The 18,818-nt window shown below is 30.8% G+C and overlaps 1 protein-coding gene across 1 annotated transcript; it reads right to left on the reverse strand.

Moving 5' to 3' along the window:
* Nucleotides 1-13,597: 13,597 nt before the first annotated feature.
* LOC143245332 (WD repeat-containing protein 36) lies at nucleotides 13,598-18,460 on the reverse strand. Its single transcript, XM_076491560.1, has one exon. The coding sequence runs from the start codon at nucleotides 18,300-18,302 to the stop codon at nucleotides 15,621-15,623; it is 2,682 nt and encodes an 893-aa protein (XP_076347675.1). The 5' UTR covers nucleotides 18,303-18,460; the 3' UTR covers nucleotides 13,598-15,620.
* Between the last annotated feature and the right edge of the window lie 358 nt (nucleotides 18,461-18,818).

Here is an 18,818-nt window from a genome sequence, read left to right on the forward strand (position 1 = left end):
AGCACGCCCTCTACATTCCTACACTCAATTACACAATCGCCTTCAAACGTGGTTAGCTATCGGTCAGTTACCTCTTTCTTTCTTTGTGAACCTTTCTTTCACTCCTCTACATAGAGATTTCTCTACCCATACCAGCTGTTTTTACATATAAATGATAAGTAAGTTTATGGTAGAAAAGGGAGCACAGATGTACATGTAACTCCATTACATAACATTATGAACATTGCTCAAATATTTTACTGACTTTTATTTAATAGCATTTGCAAGTATGATCTTGCTCACATGTTTTTGTCATTAAACTATGCATTTTACAATAAACACTTCTGGGAATGTTTATAATGTTGAGGATTGTATAAAAAAAAAGTACATTAGTCAATTCCCCCAGTGAGACTTAAATGTTAAAAAAATGCTTTAAGTGAAAGCTAGTGAATAATATACACATCACTATAAAATTTCAGATATTCAAAAAAAAAAAAGAGCTGTTTAACCATGCATTTACCAAAAATATGAAAAACAATATAGACCTAAGTAATGCAGAATTTTATTGAGTAATGTGTTACACAAGTTTTTGTAGATCATTATAATTTTGAAGTAGATGATTTTAAACTGGCATACTACTATTAAGTTTAAATAAAACACTGTATTTAGTGGAAATCTCCTCAGTGGCTCAGCTATAAGTCAATGGACTTGTGCTAAAATTATTTTCTTGTTTACATTACCATATAGTAAAATATATAAAATATACAAAATAATTAAATGTAACAATTTGTTAAAAGTCATGAAATTCAACAAAATATTTCACTTAAATTTTAGTTTTTCGAATATTGAAAATGCAATCTAAATAAAACATAATTGCAATAATTACAACCTTATGCCTTAACAAACTTGCTTGTTGTTACTTTAAGTAGCTTAAAATGTACTAAAGAATAAACTTCTCATAGTTGTAATAAATTAATTGATAAATATAAACTGTAATGAAGCAAAGTATTCTTTACTGTAGAGGAAAGAAGATGCTTTGGGCTGCTAACATTTTGTTTACTCTTTATGACATATATCTACAGTTTAATGGATGTATTTATTATAGGTTGAGATGATAAACATGATAAGAAAATGATAACTGTAAAAATGTTAATTATAAAGGTGTATTTACAGCTTTTTTTCTTGCATTAAAAAAAGAAAAGAAAAAATTAATTGTTTTTATAATATGGAAAATTGAGTTATTTAAGTGAAGGTATTGTGTATCTTGTGAGCTATTGAAGTGAAGGTATCTTGTACATACTTCAGTAACATTCCTGAACCTATGAAGTTACTAAAAATATTGTACTCGGATGGTAATGCCATAAAAAGTTATATTCTTGCAAAGTTTAACTCCCATCTACAAAACTGCAATAATACTAACAAATCACAAAGATAACAAACTTGTAGGTATACACTTTTCCCCAGTTATAATCAATAGTAAATAACTTGAGATCTGATAGGAGATGTGATATAAAGACACGCTAAAAATATCTGTCAGTAAGTTTGAAACAAGAAAGAAATTTTTTATAAAATGTAAACAGAGTGAAAGGTGATCTTTATTCACAGCAGAGACAATCAGAAGTAAATGATTACATTTAATTATGAAGCAGCACTTCATTAGATCCTGAAACTTATTGCTTCAGACAGCTACATCTCCCCAGAGAATACACATGCCCAAGACTGGGAGAACAGAAAATTCTATAGTAGGATCCTTCTTATCATGCATTCATTACCTACATCACTGTTAGTTGTTTCAATGAAAATAAAGAGGGCATGTCATTGGTTTATTCATCTGGTTTTCCAGTAGAAAAAAAAAAATCAGTTTCCACATTTTCATAGTGTTGTTCTACTCTACATAAATATTTTCCATAAGAAAATGTGACACCAAAGGGAAATGATTTAGAATAGCAAGAAACCAGAAGAAGAGCAGTATATCTACATCATATATCCAGCATTCTCCTGTTAAAACTACTTTGCTATAAATGTATGTGTAAAAATTTTGAACATCCTAGATGATCATGAAAGATTTATTTTATTACACTCAAAGAAGACAAGAAACCCTAAATATATTTTGTATACTATATATTCACTTGTCTTCTTCTCATCAGGCAAGGTAATTGTTTATATAAAAAAAAAACCACATATTTTTCATGATATGTTGATACAACAACAATTTTTATATAATATGAAAATCTGTAATACAATACTGTTTAAAAAATATTATGTACTTACCTTTTATTTACATGTTTCAACATAATCCACTGCTTATGATTTTATACATATTTTAATTTACCTTTCAAGTGTATAACTTTTCAATTTTTACACTGTCTCATACAATTATATACATATGTACATATATATTCACTTTTTCACTATAGGAAAATATTGTTTAAAAGTTATCAAAAAAAGAGATGCTTAATTTCAGAAGTAACTTTCATGCCAGTGGCTGTGCCAGAATATTTTTGTTGGGGGGGGGGGCTGAGGTAAACTGTAGAGAGGCTTCCCAAAATGCCATTAATATGAAGTATAGATGATAAATTATAATAATGTAAATACCAAGGTACATTTCAGAAAGGTGTGCTATTTTGAACTGCGTTTTCAATGCAGTTTTCATTGGAAACTCATACTCTGATTAATATTTCATTATTACAAATTAGAAATAATCTGTTTTTGAAAATATGTGTATATGTAAAAGAGGAAGCTCACCTAAATTCCACCCAAGGTAATAATAAAGAAAATCAATCATAGCAGAAACAAATTATCCCATGTGAAGTTAATACACTCTGAGTAAAAGTAAGGTCACACTATCAGGCTAACTATCTTTCAGTACGTTGCTATGGGACTCATGACACATACTTCTGTCTTAATGAAGATGTTGAGTTCTACAGATCTATGTCTCTTTGATGTTAATTGTTAAGCAACAACGATGATTGTGTTTTCCATATTTTATGAATATACGTCGGTAACAATATTGGGGAGCTGAAGCCCCTTTTGGCACCACCACTTTCATGTAAAAGATGAAAAAATAACTTTTGACAAAAAAATGTAATATTAATTTGTGTTACCTGAAACACTTGCACGCACAAATGACTTGAAGTGAAACTGAAAACAACAACAAGTAAGTCATCAGTGAATAGGTGTAACATCTTTATGTATTAAAGAAATAAGGTGCTTATAATGTGTCAGGTTTTTATAATGCTGTGTATTTTTTATAGTGCTGGTCTGTGATTTGTTAATGATAAATTTGAATAATAAATAAATAGCACACAATCCACTTCTGTTAAAAGAATATATTCAACACAAGTCAAACATATGTACAAAATATTAATTATGCTGTTGTCTCCTTTTCATCAAAGTTCATACATGTGGGTTAATATGCTTTATGATAGATACCCTTTGACAAGACAAATTCTTCTTCTATATCTCTGTTATTATAATACCAATCTGAATCTCACTTCAGATATTACCCATTTGGATAAACTAACAATCATGCTGTCCAACTTCACTTTCACCAACTTAACTTTTTCTAACTCTAAATTTTCTTTGCATTCTGTACCTTCACATATTTATAACATAATTAGAAGTTTAAAGTTTACATCAACAGTATTAATAATAAAAGCTTAATACAACAGTTAAACTGTATACACAAAGGACAACATAACAAAACCTTCCATAATCATCTCTTCTACAAAAATCAACCTTTAATACTCAAACTAAACAATTATTAAGCACTAAACTGCCAAATAAATCAAATAATAACTTGTAGAATAAACAGTTTTTTATGTCCAACATAGTACATCACTCACTCAATAATTATAGGAGTGTTAACAGTTAGTTTTCCAGGACTGTGGCAGATTTATGGCTTGTATAGTTAGTCTGCCAAATATCTTGTCTTTCTCTTCCTAGGGCCTTACAGGTATTGGCTAACTCAGTCCTGATTTTTCAGCAGCACATCCCCTATCCTGGAAACTAGTTCACTTACACTTTGCCTCCTGCTTACCTAAAGTACATGTCCTTTGTCCACTTGGCAGTAGCACTTTAGTTCACACTTTGCCTCCTGCTTACCTAAGTGTCCTTGTCCAGGAGACTTTTATTCACACTTTGCCTCTTTACCAAAGAACTTGGCAGTAGCACTTAAGTTCACACTTTGCCTCCTGCTTACCTAGGATATCTTTGGCAGTAGCACTTTAGTTCATTAACTAGAAAGTGTCTTGAGAGGAGATACTTATAGGCATCTTTGTCAGGAACTCCCAAGTGTTAAGACAGCTATAACTAGGATATCTTTGGTTGTTCCTCTGATGTTCACATTTGTCTTGGTCAATGGAATTGAATATGTAAATATTGTTAGAGCCCATGGTACAAATTCTTGCACTATACCTTTCCAGACCCTGTAATGTTTGTTATCTGTCTCACCTCTGGGAAGTTCTGTTTCAGGTACAATATGTAATACTCACAGTAAAACTTCTTACAAGTACTTAAAGTACTCCCTGAAATAAAACTTAATTATTACTAGTTCAACTTTCACTAAGGTACTCATGTCTCCAACACTTTGTCAGTTAGATTGTTTGCATTGCTGGCAAACTATGCTCTACCATATCAAGTTCAGCACAAACTCAACAACATCAGAAAGTGGACATGTTAATGAAAAGGGTAGCCATATAGTTAGACTTATTCAATAGAAACATATATGTAAAAACGGATCGTTTGGGTTGAGAAAATATTTTATGTAGAGGAATATTGTGAATTGATGCCACATAACTTGAACATTCTGAATTTTTTTTTATTACTTTAAGTGTGTATTGTTACATCATTATGTCTTATAGTTTGCAGAAAATTCTAGATCTCAGTTGAGCAATATGCATAAAAAAGCAAATAAATTAAAGAAGTGAAATTAGAGTGCTTGATTGTGAATTTAGCTATAAAATGGTGATTTCTAAACTGAAAGTATCACAATTTGTATTGTAAGAACAAAGATATAGAATAATAATTTTTAACACAGCAAGTCAAATAAACACAACATAACCATAGAAAACACTCAAATACTAATAAAGAAACAAACATAAATGCAAAATTAAAGAAGCCTTACTTATACAACAACTTAAACACAAAATAAACCAATACAAAGGAACACCTTTATACCTATATTAAGAATAATAAAATAAATAATATAAAATTATATATTCAAACATGTAATACCACCCTCTATATTCTGACACTCAGTTACACAACCCCTTTCAAACATGTGGTCAACTTTCAGTCAGTTACCTCTTTCTTTCTTTGTGAACCTGACGATGACCGAAGAAGGTTGAAACATTGTTCGCTCCTCTACGTAAAATATTTTCTCAACCCAAACGATCTGTTTTTACATATATGTTTCTATTGAATAAGTCTAACTATATGGCTACCCTTTTCATTAACATGTCCACTTTCTGATGTTGTTGAGTTTGTGCTGAACTTGATATTGTGTCTTCTAGAGTAGAAGTTAGTTTGCATCGCTGTAGTGTATTTTTTGTGTTGTTATTAGTAACACATCATTTTGTTTTAGTATTTACCTACAGTTTACCAAACATTTAATCCAAGCAAAATGCAACAATTTTCTTCAACATTTTTTTGGGTTATTTTACTATTTTACAGCATTGGTCTCAATTTTTAGAAAATCCTGTAAAAAATTTTACTTGTAAAACTCAAGGTGTATTAATTTATCCATAATGCTTCAAGATCCATTATTTCTTCTGATGAAGGTTAAGGCAATATTGGTTGGAGTTATCCTTTCAGTCTCTAGCAAGCTCATTACTGTAAGGTTCTTTTAATAATCCATCTGCTCATCCAGTTAACTCCAGTTACTGCATACGTTCTATGATGTATCTTCTGATAGGTGACATTTTTGAAAAGGTCTACTTAAATGTTCTTTCATGTATCTGTATTGCACAATATTTTATTACAAAGTTAAGTTCTTAAAAAACACACACTTATGTTAAAATTTCTTCAGAATTTTAAAAGTTTGTGATTAAAACATATGGAAGCACAAAAAGTAAACTCATTTCACTGCTGGTAATGTTTTATAATAACTGCTGAAAGAAGTTATAGAACTTATGGGATAGCATTTTTCTATCTACTTACTCAATAACCAAAATGAACAAAAAGAAAAAAAAAACATCTGTGTAACCCACTTCTTAAAACTTTGGTAAACATTAATATAAAGATTAAAGTACTCTTTCACATTTGAACACCTTTGTTCTGATAGTTTAGCCTTATTAGTATTGAGAGAGGTTATTTAATTCAAATATCAAGATAACATTACAAAATTATGATGAATTCAAGTAACCAAAATTAGAGTTTCCAAATGTTAATGTTCTCAATTATTCCAACAGTTGGTTTATCAAAATTATGATTTCCATTTATTTCTTACTGCAACTCCCCAAGTAACTGAATTTTTTTTTTTTTTGGTTGCTGTTAAAAAGCAAAATAATGAGCTTTCTATGTTCTTACTCATTTTTAGCCAAATAAGATGATGTTTATTTGCTCAACCTTGGAAACTTTGTATGTGTATGGGAATGATTTAAGAAACTGAGTTTTGATTTCCATCACCTAAAACTTCTCATCTATCTTTGTTATGAAAAAGCTACAAAGTCTAATTGCAACTATCACTGTTTTTGAACTGCGGGACTATATGGCTTGATTTAGTTTGCTTTGAATTTCATGCAGTTTAAAGAAACACTGTACCAACTGATTAATTAATTGGTATATAATACCAACTGTCCACTGCTAGCAGTGGAATAGAAATCTTTCTTATGCAAATAGCGATATATCTAAAAGTAGCAAAATTTACAGATATAACACAAAATAAATTGTTTTATTACCCTGTAAATGATGTGAATTATCATTTCCTAAGTAAATTAAAGACATATTACTTTTCCATTTAATTCTCAGAGGTATAAAGATATCCACATTCTAAAAGGTAAAATTTACTTTCTTGGGAAGATTCTGATGTCTTAGATGTTAGAATATTTTTTCATAGCTATAAAAATTTTGAAATGAGTCATATAACGATAAAATATTATTAAACATCAAAAGTATTTTTAGTTGTATATTTAATCTTATATATATATATAAATAAAACAGAGATAAAATATCTCAGTGCTCTTCAAAAAGATTTTGGCATTTAAGTTGAGCAATAGAGTGACAAACTGTTATTAAGTGGAATATCATATGACACTCTAGTTGTATATTCCACCATACATGTAAATAAAAGAATGAAACAGTGTACGAGTCCCATATAACAATCTTGGCATTTATTAAGCCCATAAAGTGTGCTAAATGATGTCCATTGTTGTTAATCAGCTGAAACAGCATTCCAAAAGATCTACATTATCAATCATATATCTCAGCATAATCTTTAATGATAATTTTCTTGAGTAATTTTTAAAAGCAATTATTATGATTTTTATTAACAGTTTGATTATTAAATACAGATATAACTGATAAAATCAATGACTGGAAAGAAAACATTGTCATATGTTTGATGATCCATTTCAGAACGGTCATTTACGTTAGTTATAGTGTGATGATTGAGTTAGAAAACTGCCTTTCTGAAATTTGAAGCTCTGATTGCTTAGTTCTTAGGAAATCAATCTTGGAATGTGTGCAAGTCACATTTTCACAAATAAAATACAATTTATACTAGATTTTTTAACATTCAAATATTTTATAACAACAGTGTGACTTGTGTCTTACTTGTCATACTACACTTGGTGCCTTTAGTCTAATAGCTAGATGTACTGTTATTCCAGAAACTCTAGACAAACTATGTTAATACTTTCAAATGTTAAAAGACATTAATTGTGCCTTTAGATTGAAAAGTTACAGAAATTAAGAAAATGTTTACTTACTGTATAAAATATGTGTGTATGTAATATATGAAGAATGATATTTGATATTTTTAAGCTTCTGCAGTGAAAATATGGATGTGTTGACAATAAAATGCAAAGGTCCATTTGTTGATTTAAGTCACAGGTTTATTGGCATGTTCTTGGAATTTTTATTAGTAAAAAGATATAGAAGCATGCTAGAAACGTTTACAGAATAGGTATCGTTAGCAACAAGAGTAATGTAATTTATACATTTAAAATGATTAGAAGTTTTAATGTGAGAGCAAGGAAAGTGTCAAAAGGCTAGTAAGCCAACTGTTTTTCATTCTTAAACTGACCAAAAATACCAATTGAATATTAACAAAAGTTTAAAACATGCTCTACACAAAATATTATCAAACTATTAGTTCTTATAAATAAGAAAATGTTCAATGAACAAGTTCCTATTCATTTGAATGCACAAACAGAACTATAACACACATCTTGTAGCTTTTAATTTTAAAACATTAATTTCTTAAACCAACAGCATAATCCTAAGTCATTACCACTTGTAACAATAGAAGTGGCTTTGTTAAAAAGCTTTTACAAGATTTTGTAATGTGTTTTTTTTTTTCACTTTTGTATCTTGTACCTTTTTAGCTCATTATACAATAAAATATTTATAGAATGGTAATATCATATCAAAATTATCTTTCTTGTTCATAAAACCAGTGCACCTATGTGGTGCATAGGCATTTTTTTTGTGTTCTTGTTTAGATGTAAATTTTTCAAAAAAGTTTTAAGTTGAGTTTGTTCTAGCTACCTTTGATCTTCATTAATCCCTTAAGAGAGAACACCTGGGTTGTTTATGTGAAGGTATATCTAAAGTTGCATCTTGTGCTCGAAGGGCAACACAATGATAATCTAAGTGATACCTTGTGATTACAACCACCCCTATGTTTGAATGGGAATTATCAGTTCCAAAAGTAGAGTTAGTTGATAAGAGAAAGTTTGATACCACCAATTCAGCTGGAACATGTTCTTGAGTGAGTTGGTCAGTTTTGAAGAATCAGAACCAGTCTGATCAGTTTACTACTTCAGTAAAGGTAACTGCCCAGCATTTAATGCAAGTAAATACATTGCATTTATGTTTTGATAGAAATTGTTTTGGCTGTGTAGTACACACTTTGTACTTAATCCATATATTTCTTAGTACAGAGTTAGTTTTAAAAAAGCTCAGTATAACATCATAATTTGTCTCCCATTCATTATATTGTGGACCTACATAATTTACTCCTGCTGGAACTCAAAATATAGGAATGAAAAATTTGGCCCTATGACCAGAGGATTTTATTGCAAAGTTTTCTGTTAACAAAAATATTACCCTATTTGAACTCTTGAGGAATTGAGTTTAAAAAAAAATTTCCTCCTTAAAGAATGGCATTTATTGTCAATATAAGTACTCACCACATAGAAAAAGAGTTAGCTGCTAAAGTGAGATGGTTTTATGAGAGTTGCTTGGTCTAGGAAAATACTCTCTCAGATGTTTAGCTTTACAAAAGCTACTTTAGTCTTTCTGTTGCTACATGATCAAAAACATCAGCCAATATTTGGTGCACTCAGGATAGCAGATGAAGCATTGCCCCAAGTCCTTATCAGCCAAAATAACACTACTCCATCTGTGGTTATAAAGTCATACAACCACCCAAGAAGGTCTGAGAATGAAGTTTGTCAGTCATAGCTGTTTCCCATGGGATAACTGAGACCCTCTCTAAGCAAAGAGGTATTCTATCAGAATGAAATACCAGGGAAAACTTGTCATTTTGCCATCCTGGTCTTGAAAACAACTACTTGTGAGAGAGTCAGATTATTTTAGTACACCTACTATGCCATACCCATGATCTTAGCCAGGTATTGGCTTTAAAAACTAGGCAAAGTAGATTTTAACAAAGACATTTAAAAGTGTGGCCAAATAAGACCAAAACCACTTCCTAGAGCATTTCTGGCAGATAACTACCTAGAATGGTTGGTCTCAAGAATAGACATTCCAACCCTGAATTCCATAGAGCATCCAAGTGAGGTGCAACTTAAAGACTAGGATACAATCATGGCCAACTTTTGCTAAACATTTAACCCTGTAGAAAACAAATAATTCATCAGACCAAGTACTAGGTTTGAAGGAGAAGCACTGTTGAGAATCTAGCTACCTGTATGAACAGTCTGTGTCATTTACAGGGTAAAACATATCATAAAATGGTCTTCATGGATCACAAATACACCCCTATGGATAAGTTGGTCCCTGGATGTTCAAAAAAATGGTTAGGCATCACTTAGGTGTGAAATACATTCACACTCTTACAGAAGCAGTTTCTGTTTTAGAAAAGTACAAAGTGGTGACTTCAAAATAGTGGCAGCTGCTTCACACTGTAATGGGCATCAATGTGGTAAATGAAATGAAGGTGGCAAAGGCTAGCAGTGATATTGTTGGATGAAGACTGTGAAAACAATTTGGACTCAACTTAGTAAAAGTAACTCATTGACTGATTGATTGAATATGTCAATGAGATCAGATGGGTTATTTGGTGAAACTAACCACAACAATCAAATAAGTACCATTCTATCTTTCCTGGAACAATAGGAATGTAGGCAGCACTGAAGAGTAGTGAACATTAAAGTATTGGATCATACATCCTTCACAGAGTGCTTGATAACTTCCAGTGGTGATTAACACAAAGAAGGAAAATGCAAATTTTTGTGTTGATTTTAGATGATAGTTCACTTGTTGGAATGTCCTTATGGGTTCCACATTTTTAAGATTTAACATCTGGATACCAGCAAATTAAGCTGGATGATGAGAGAAGACATAAAAATGTTTTTAGCTCAAGAGATGTCTTTTATGAATTTTGTAATATGACATTCAGCTGGAAAACATACATACCACTTTCCAGACACTAATGAAATGGCTGTAATGGAAGAAAAATGTGTTCTTCACTGATAATTTTTTGGTTTTTGTTTATAGATTTCATGGTGTGATTTAAAACTTTAGAACAATATTACATTGAATAAAAGTATTAGGCTTGAAATACAAACCAAGAAAATGTGCACCCACATACACAAAATAATTTTTGATGATATTGCTGGTAGATATGAAGTATCTACACTTCCTGTAAAGAAAGCAGTGGTTAAAGACTGGACTCATCCTGTGACCAAGAAAGTCACCAATTTAGTTGGATTTGCATCAAATTGGTTAATTCTTCCAAGAGAGCTATACCATATTCTGCTCTCACAAAAATTGAGATACACTGTATGACAAAGAACTGTTTACAGTTTTATTCTTTGTAAAGCACTATCAACTACTTTTATGGTAGGATGTTTATTGTCTGGGTGGATCATGCTTCATGTAAATGATTAATGAGCATGAAAAATCTGGAAGGGATTACAGCACATTAAATAACTGTCACAAGGAAATCTCTTCATTGAACTATGATACATCTCTTGGGACCACAAAACAGAAATGAGGACAGATTGATTTGCCACATGGTAAAACCTTTCCATTTATTAAATGTTCAGATCCTAAACACTGTGAAGGAGTTCAAAGAATTACCACTGTAGCATAATCAAGTCATGCAGCAAGAGATTCCATCCTGATAAACTGTCTTAATAGAACCAACCCAAATATTTTTGTGACATTATTGAAAAGGATCTAAAGTATTATGGTCAATTTATTATATTTTAAATAGTTGGAGAAATGGATAATGTTTTCTTTCACACATATCTTTTAATTAGATCAATAATAACATGAGGATGGTTAGAGCTATATGGCTATGGCTTCACTGTGGCCATGAAGGACTTCCATTGGTTAAGAAATTCTGATATCAGACTGGTGTGTTCTGGTTTTCTTCTGAATCAACAAAATCCCAAAACTGTACATCAGTTCCTTGGTTTTGGTTGAAGGCTACCTTCTTTTGTTTTGGCTTCTTCAGTTTTGTTTTTAAATAATTAATTCTGAAGTTTTCATATTTATGGTATTTCAAAGTAATATGAGTTATTAGGGCAGTATATTGTACATATTAGTTTTGATAAGGATTATTAAAGGTTATTCAAATGAGAAAAGTCTCTCATGATCACAATAATTTTAATGAGAAATTCAAATATCTCTACTTTGTCCAAGCCACATTTCATAGATGTTAAGTTTTTGAGCCACATCAATCTTTTTACAATAAGGGAACTAAATAAATAAAATAACAACAAAAAAGGAGACAATATCTCTTAACCTTCTTCCTTTTTAACTTATAAGGTAACCCCGATAACTCAGCTATTTTAAAGCATTCACTCAAGAATTTCAAATTTTTAATCAAAGCTTATTAATGCCTAATTCCTTTTCCTTGCAAAGAGTAACTCCTCTGTGTATTCCTCTCTGAAGTGAGTTCCTTCCATGTTATCATACACATTTTTTTCTAATTTTACACAACTGAAACAATTTTTACAGGTTCTTCTCAATTAAAAAAAAATATATATATATGTAATAAAATATATAGTTTCAATATTAATAATTACACTAACTGTTAACATGCTATTAAAACAACATAAAATAAGCATCAAAGAATTATGTTTCCAATGCCATTCCTAGTTGTTACCTTAAAATAGCAGTAGGTAATAGCTCCAAAATGTGTTGGGAACTATCCCAGGTAACATAAAAAATCAATTAATTAATTAGGGTATGGAGTTAAGTGGTTACAGTCACAACATCTCAACTCCTACTGCCCTTCACTGTTTCTACTCTATCAGCTATAAACAGAATCTTGTCATGTAAAATCAAAGTTGGTTTTTGGTTTTCAAGTCATTGACATAATGAATAATTAGTGTCCTAATAAAACCACAGAGGAGTTTAACCCCCAATCTAATTTTGTATTTTTCAGGTCCTTAAGGTTATTTTCTGAAGTTTTGTACTTGGGTGTTTCAAACTGGCCATGTGTAATTTTTCATGATGGTAAATTTCATAAAGTTTCTAATACTGAATGGTTGCTAATTTTAATTGAAAAAAAACAAACATTTTTTCAACACTAAAATGTAAAGATGTTAATTACATGCAATTTACTGGTTATATTTCAAAGTATTTAACAGTTTCTATAATGCAACACAGGTTTTGTTCCATGTAGTTAATCAGTACATCTTAATTAGAAAAAAAAAGAAGTGATGCATACTTAAATCTTTCATTCATCTCAAAAAATATCTGCTACATTCATGTGATTTCTACTCCCATTTGTTGTGTTTGTAGTATAAAGCATCATTTTTTTTACAATGGCCATTAAGCCAAAAAATATTCAGCTTTGTATACATGTACCTCTCTAATTAAGCAAGTATTGATTCTAATACTATTTTCAATCAATTAAAATTACAGAAAATTTTCTAATTATTTTTCTAGTATTCTTATCAAAAAGACTATCTGCTAGTCCAAATAAGCATAACTCAACTGTCCTAATACCAAAAGCTACACATCTTATGAAGAAAACTAACATTTCTAAACCTTTGCTGAAATTTATGAAATTCTGTATTATATCTCTATTAAAAAAGAGGTTCAGAGTAATATGCCTACAAATTTCCAAATCATCTAACACTTGTTTCCAACAAATGGTTCCCACATTATCAATCTTCAAATGATGAGGAATTTCTACACTGACAAGTAGTAACTAGTAAAGCTACAAGAGTAATCACCACACCTTTCAGCCAACTTTGAAGCATGTTATTCAGAAAAAATTTATTTAAAAAAATACCTTTTCTTAAATATTATGAATCATCTCTCAATTATAAATACTTGTCCTAGTAGTTCTGTTTTCACAAATCTCATATGTACATAGTGAACCCAAGGTTATTTTAACACTTTTATTAACAATTCATATTTATATTAGAAACTCAAATCATACTAACAACTGGTAAGAACTGAAATTCTTTTTTTTTTTTTTTAATATTCTTTAATGAAATTAAAATGTATTTAAATTCTGCACTTATGCAAAAATATGTTATTATATAATGTGGAAATTATGAAATTAAAGGTTTCATGCAACTATAATAAATGCATGTAAGATTAAAGGATTTAAAATACACTATAAAATATTCAAAAATGGTTGCTAAATTTTACAATCTTGACAGTTACATGTTATATCTTTAATCAGAAGACCCTTTATTTAACATGATCTACCTGTGAAAAGAAAATTATATGTAGGCCTTCATAAAACACTTAACAAATAAAGTTTAGTAGTATTCAAACTAACAGCCCTTTTCAAGTTCATAATTTTCATGGAATAAACAGGATTCTTCACTTCCAAATCCTAACACTAGTACCTTCAATATTTAAGTTTATATTTTAAACCTATTTATTCCACCACACACAGAGGTCACATACAAGGAAAATTTTAATGTTCTACCACATTTTAAATTGTTATACAGTGAAAAGTCCAGTAATTCAATAATTATTTGGAATATGTCAAAAGGACTATATTTAGTTTACTTCTGTAAAATATATATATATAGTATCTTTTAAAACAGGAATAATTTAAATTGTCTTACCAATAAATTAACTGATTGTAATATTCTTAAAAATTATTCAAGCCAGAACTAAAATACATTTTTTAATTAACAATTGGTAGAAAATTTTAAAACACCTAAATTTATTACAACAAGAGTTGGAAAATTAACATCTCTGAGCATAATTACAATGATTAATTTCATGTAACACAGTTAATTTATGATTAAATCCATTAATATTAATAAAAATAACAAAGTAATACTAGCATTTGCAATTATTCCAACTATCCAAGTAATTAAAAGGTTTCTTGTATCATTTCTTGTTATTTTCAATAATTGAAGTTTGCTTAGCTTAATTTGTTTTATAATCCAAGAAAATAATAAACTAATCAAAATTAGTGTTTCTAATTACTCCAACAATCCAAGTTCCACGTGATTGTTTTCACCCTCAAATATGTGTTTAATTGTTCTGAGAAACAGCAATGTAACAACTCTCAAAACTGTATAATAAAAGAAATCCTAAAATGTTGTATTTTAAATTGCAAATGTTGGCAATAAATGCATAAAACATTTAATACTTGCAATCTGAGAAGAAACAAACATATGTGAAATATCTTGGGTGATTATACCTAGAAAAAAAAACCATTTCAATGTGACAGTTATATCCCAAATATATGTAACTATACTCACAAATGTGTTCATGTGTATAGTTAAAAATAAACCAAAAATTGGGAGATGTGTTTATCTTAGGAATGTGGCAGGACAAGTGATAAACATGATTCAAATCTCTAATTCTACAAATGACAGGAGAGACAGTGTCTGTAATAATTCAAAGAAAGAAATACTGTACTACCTAAATCATAAGCTGTATTTTTATAGCAAAAATTATATCATTTTCAGTGTACCACTTTTTCTTGTTTTATATTAATACTGGTACAATTTCATCATAGGTTTCATATGCACTCAGTTGGTGATATATTTACTGTTACTTCTTGTGTGTGAATTGCATTTCTTAAATAAAAAAGTAAAAAAAAATAATGTATGAAAAGTTCTTTTCATAATAATTGTTCGTTAAGTAAACAACATTCCAAATTTGAAAAGTTTATTTCTACATGTAAAGACTGATTGACTTAACACTAACTTTTCACGTAAATGTTATTTGCATAGTATCAGACAACAACAAAAATAATAACATCTTATATGTAGTAACACCACAAGATGCTTAAGAACTTACAGAACTGCACTCTTTATGTATGTAGCTAAACAAAGAGTTTGGTTTAATTTCAACTGCAGTCTTTGCCAAGCTTTTTCTTGTTCACAAGATAATTCATATAATATTTTACACATGTCATTGTTCTTTGATATAACATTTCCATGAAGCTTCAGGAACAAGCCAAAATATGACTGCATCAGTTCAAAGTCTTTGTTAGACTTGATTTCTTCTTCCAGTGCTCTCAGAAAGCCCACCATCAATTCTACTGATCCTCCATTTTCAGGTGACAAAGATCTCATCTCAATATCAATAGCTGATGGGCTCATTTTCTTTAACTCCATAAAAACTGGTGAATAATTGTCATTTTTCATACATTCCTGAATAATCAAACCAAACTGAGACAGAGGTTGAACCTTCCATGAAAATGTCTGAGACTTGACTGCTTCTGCTTCAGGTAAATTTGTTAACTTTGGCTCCAAACCTTGAATAACTGGAAGAAAGAAAGGTGCTGCTTTAGGTGCTTTTGGTGGATCTTTTGGTTTATTTCTTTCTTTAATGATATCCAAATTCAATAAATTCTGCCATCTGGACTGTGGCAAAAGAGAGAGCGTTATAAGATCCTCTGAAATTTGTTCAGGTGACTTGAATTCTACTAATTCATTTCCTTCTAACCCTTCGTGCAAGTCATCAGATGTTGATGTTTGTTGCGTTTTGTCATGTTCAATTAATACAGAAGGAAGATCCAGTAGTTGTGGCTCATAATCTACAGGTAATGGCCACAAAGAGATGTGACTGTATAGAGTTACATTTGACCACAGGTATATTCCCAAATTATCTGCATGAGCTGTAGCTAGATATTCACCTGTTTGTGAGAGGGTCAAGCTTGTACACACTGTTGGAGTAAGAAAACAGTCAATCAGTGTACCTGAGGGTAAATCCCATGTCTTTATGCATGAATCCATGGAAGCAACAATCAACCAACGAGCATCAGAACTAAAAGCTAAACTTGTTATGCGACTAAAATGTTCACAGAATGTTCTGACAATGCGGCGAGTTTCTATGTCTACAACTAATACTGTAAAATCATCACATGCAACAGCTAACATTGCACTTTCTCGATGTAATTTCATCTCACACACCCCAAACTCCAATGATATCTCTTCAAGTAAATCTCCACCCTTAAATTTCCAGAACTTTAGAAATCTGTCACTTGCCCCACTGATAACAATCTGATTTAACCCATCTGTAGAAATCCCTCTTACCGATGCATCATGAGCTTTATCTTTCCCATAAGATTCTCGATGAATTCCAGATTGAATATTGAATTTGTCGACATGACCCGTGTTATAACCTATAAAGACAAAGTTTCCACAAGAACTCATATTTACACACAGAGCTACAACACCTTTTTGTCCTTGAAATCGTTTATGTAAAAGTTTATGCTGACCCATCGTGCATCGACCATAAGACCAAGTTGTTACCATGGCAAGATTTCTATGACAAGTAACAATGTTATCCCAATCTTTCTCACGAATTGTTTCAGCACTGAAATCAAGAATGGGAGGCATTTTTCTTTGGTCATGTAGAACACCTTTCTTCTTTGCAAGTTTTCTGTCAAAAGATGCTTGACCAAGATTTTTGTTCAAATTGTCACCAATGGTGGAAAATGATCTGAGAGTGCTATCATGTGAAGCACTTAATATATTCTCAGCTAATAAGCCATAAAACTGAATTTTAGTAGGAGGTGCCCTATGGCCCTCTCTATGTCTAAGTAGCCTACCACTTCCATCTGGTAAATCAAATATCCATACCTTTAGGCTGTTATCTGAAGACGATGTTATCAGGAGTGGTTCATCTGGGAAATATTTCATACCAGTCACTGCTTCTTGGTGAGCTTCACGAAGCTGACTTTGTAACTGCTGTTGTTCCAAGTCCCACAGTGCAATATGACCTAATGAACTAGCAGATGCCATAATTGGCTGACCATCAGTACGAAATGATAATGCTGTCACTGGACCCCATTCCTGATTGAACTTCATGACAACTTCATCATATTTAAGATTATGAATGATTATATCACCATTTCCAAGACCTACTCCCACTACATCAATAGCTGGAGCCTGTTCAAGTGTAGTAATAGCAGTATTCCATCCAGCAAATGTATAAATCAATTTACAGGTTCGTATGTTCCACAACTGCATGCTTCCCTGTTCACTCCCAAGAAGAATTTTGTTTAAGTAGGCATTTGGATGCAAAATTGTAGTAATTTGGAATGTGTTGTTATTAAAATATAATTCTAAAATCAATGTCTCAGATTTAATTTCCCAGACCTTCAGTACACTGTCTTCATCCACAGACAGCAAATGGGGTCCAAAAGGCATCAATAAATGTACATCCTTTTCATGTCCATGATACACATGCTTTAACTCAGTACCTCTTTGCCATGAGTAAATGATGTTTTTGCAGCCAGTGAACACAAGATAAGCGTCTGCTGTTATACATTTGATTTCTTCGGGGTGTGGGTTGCTAGTACTGAGAAGTGCTAATTTTCCACATGAATACGTATTGAAGCTTTTTCCGATCACAGTTATTGCCAAATTTTCTTTTCTTCTATTAATGTATCTCAAAACAAGAGGAACATGATTACTCACAAACCCTAGAGCTTTGTAACCGGTAAAAATTTTGCTAGAATCTTTCATTATAACTACTTAAATAAATTATTAAGAAGCACGTGCCAAACACTAAAATTTACTTAGGCCTAGTCATAACATTCACATCTAACAATATCTACGAAGCAGGATCTTTTTGTACAGTTGTTAAATACCAGCACTATAGTAACAAGAGTAAGAGGTGAACAATCGAACTCTCACATTACTGACATCTTCTGGTCAAATTGCGCATTATAGAAACGCCAAATTGATAAAAATGTGTAAAATGAAACAGTGCTCGATCGAAATGCTTTATTTTTTGAAAACTTTCAAAAAATGTCTCAGTTTTTTACCTGAAATCAAGATCAAGTAAGGTGTAATGTGTTATGATGTACAAATATTTAAATCAACTTTTAAATTATAATCCTAAACCTAGTAATCATAATATTTTAAATTTCATAACTAAAGCTGAAATTAAATGTATTTGATTTTAATAACGTTAGACTATAATTAATTATTTTATAATACTGAGAGTGAAAATGATATATGCTTTTGTAACACAAATTA

Source organism: Tachypleus tridentatus, chromosome 1 (assembly GCF_004210375.1).
Source record: "Tachypleus tridentatus isolate NWPU-2018 chromosome 1, ASM421037v1, whole genome shotgun sequence".
Classification (NCBI taxonomy): Eukaryota; Metazoa; Arthropoda; class Merostomata; order Xiphosura; family Limulidae; genus Tachypleus; species Tachypleus tridentatus.

Bases quoted from the DNA above. Each gene is read 5' to 3' on its own strand.
- LOC143245332 (XM_076491560.1), bottom strand. From the start codon at position 18,302: ATGAAAGATTCTAGCAAAATTTTTACCGGTTACAAAGCTCTAGGGTTT.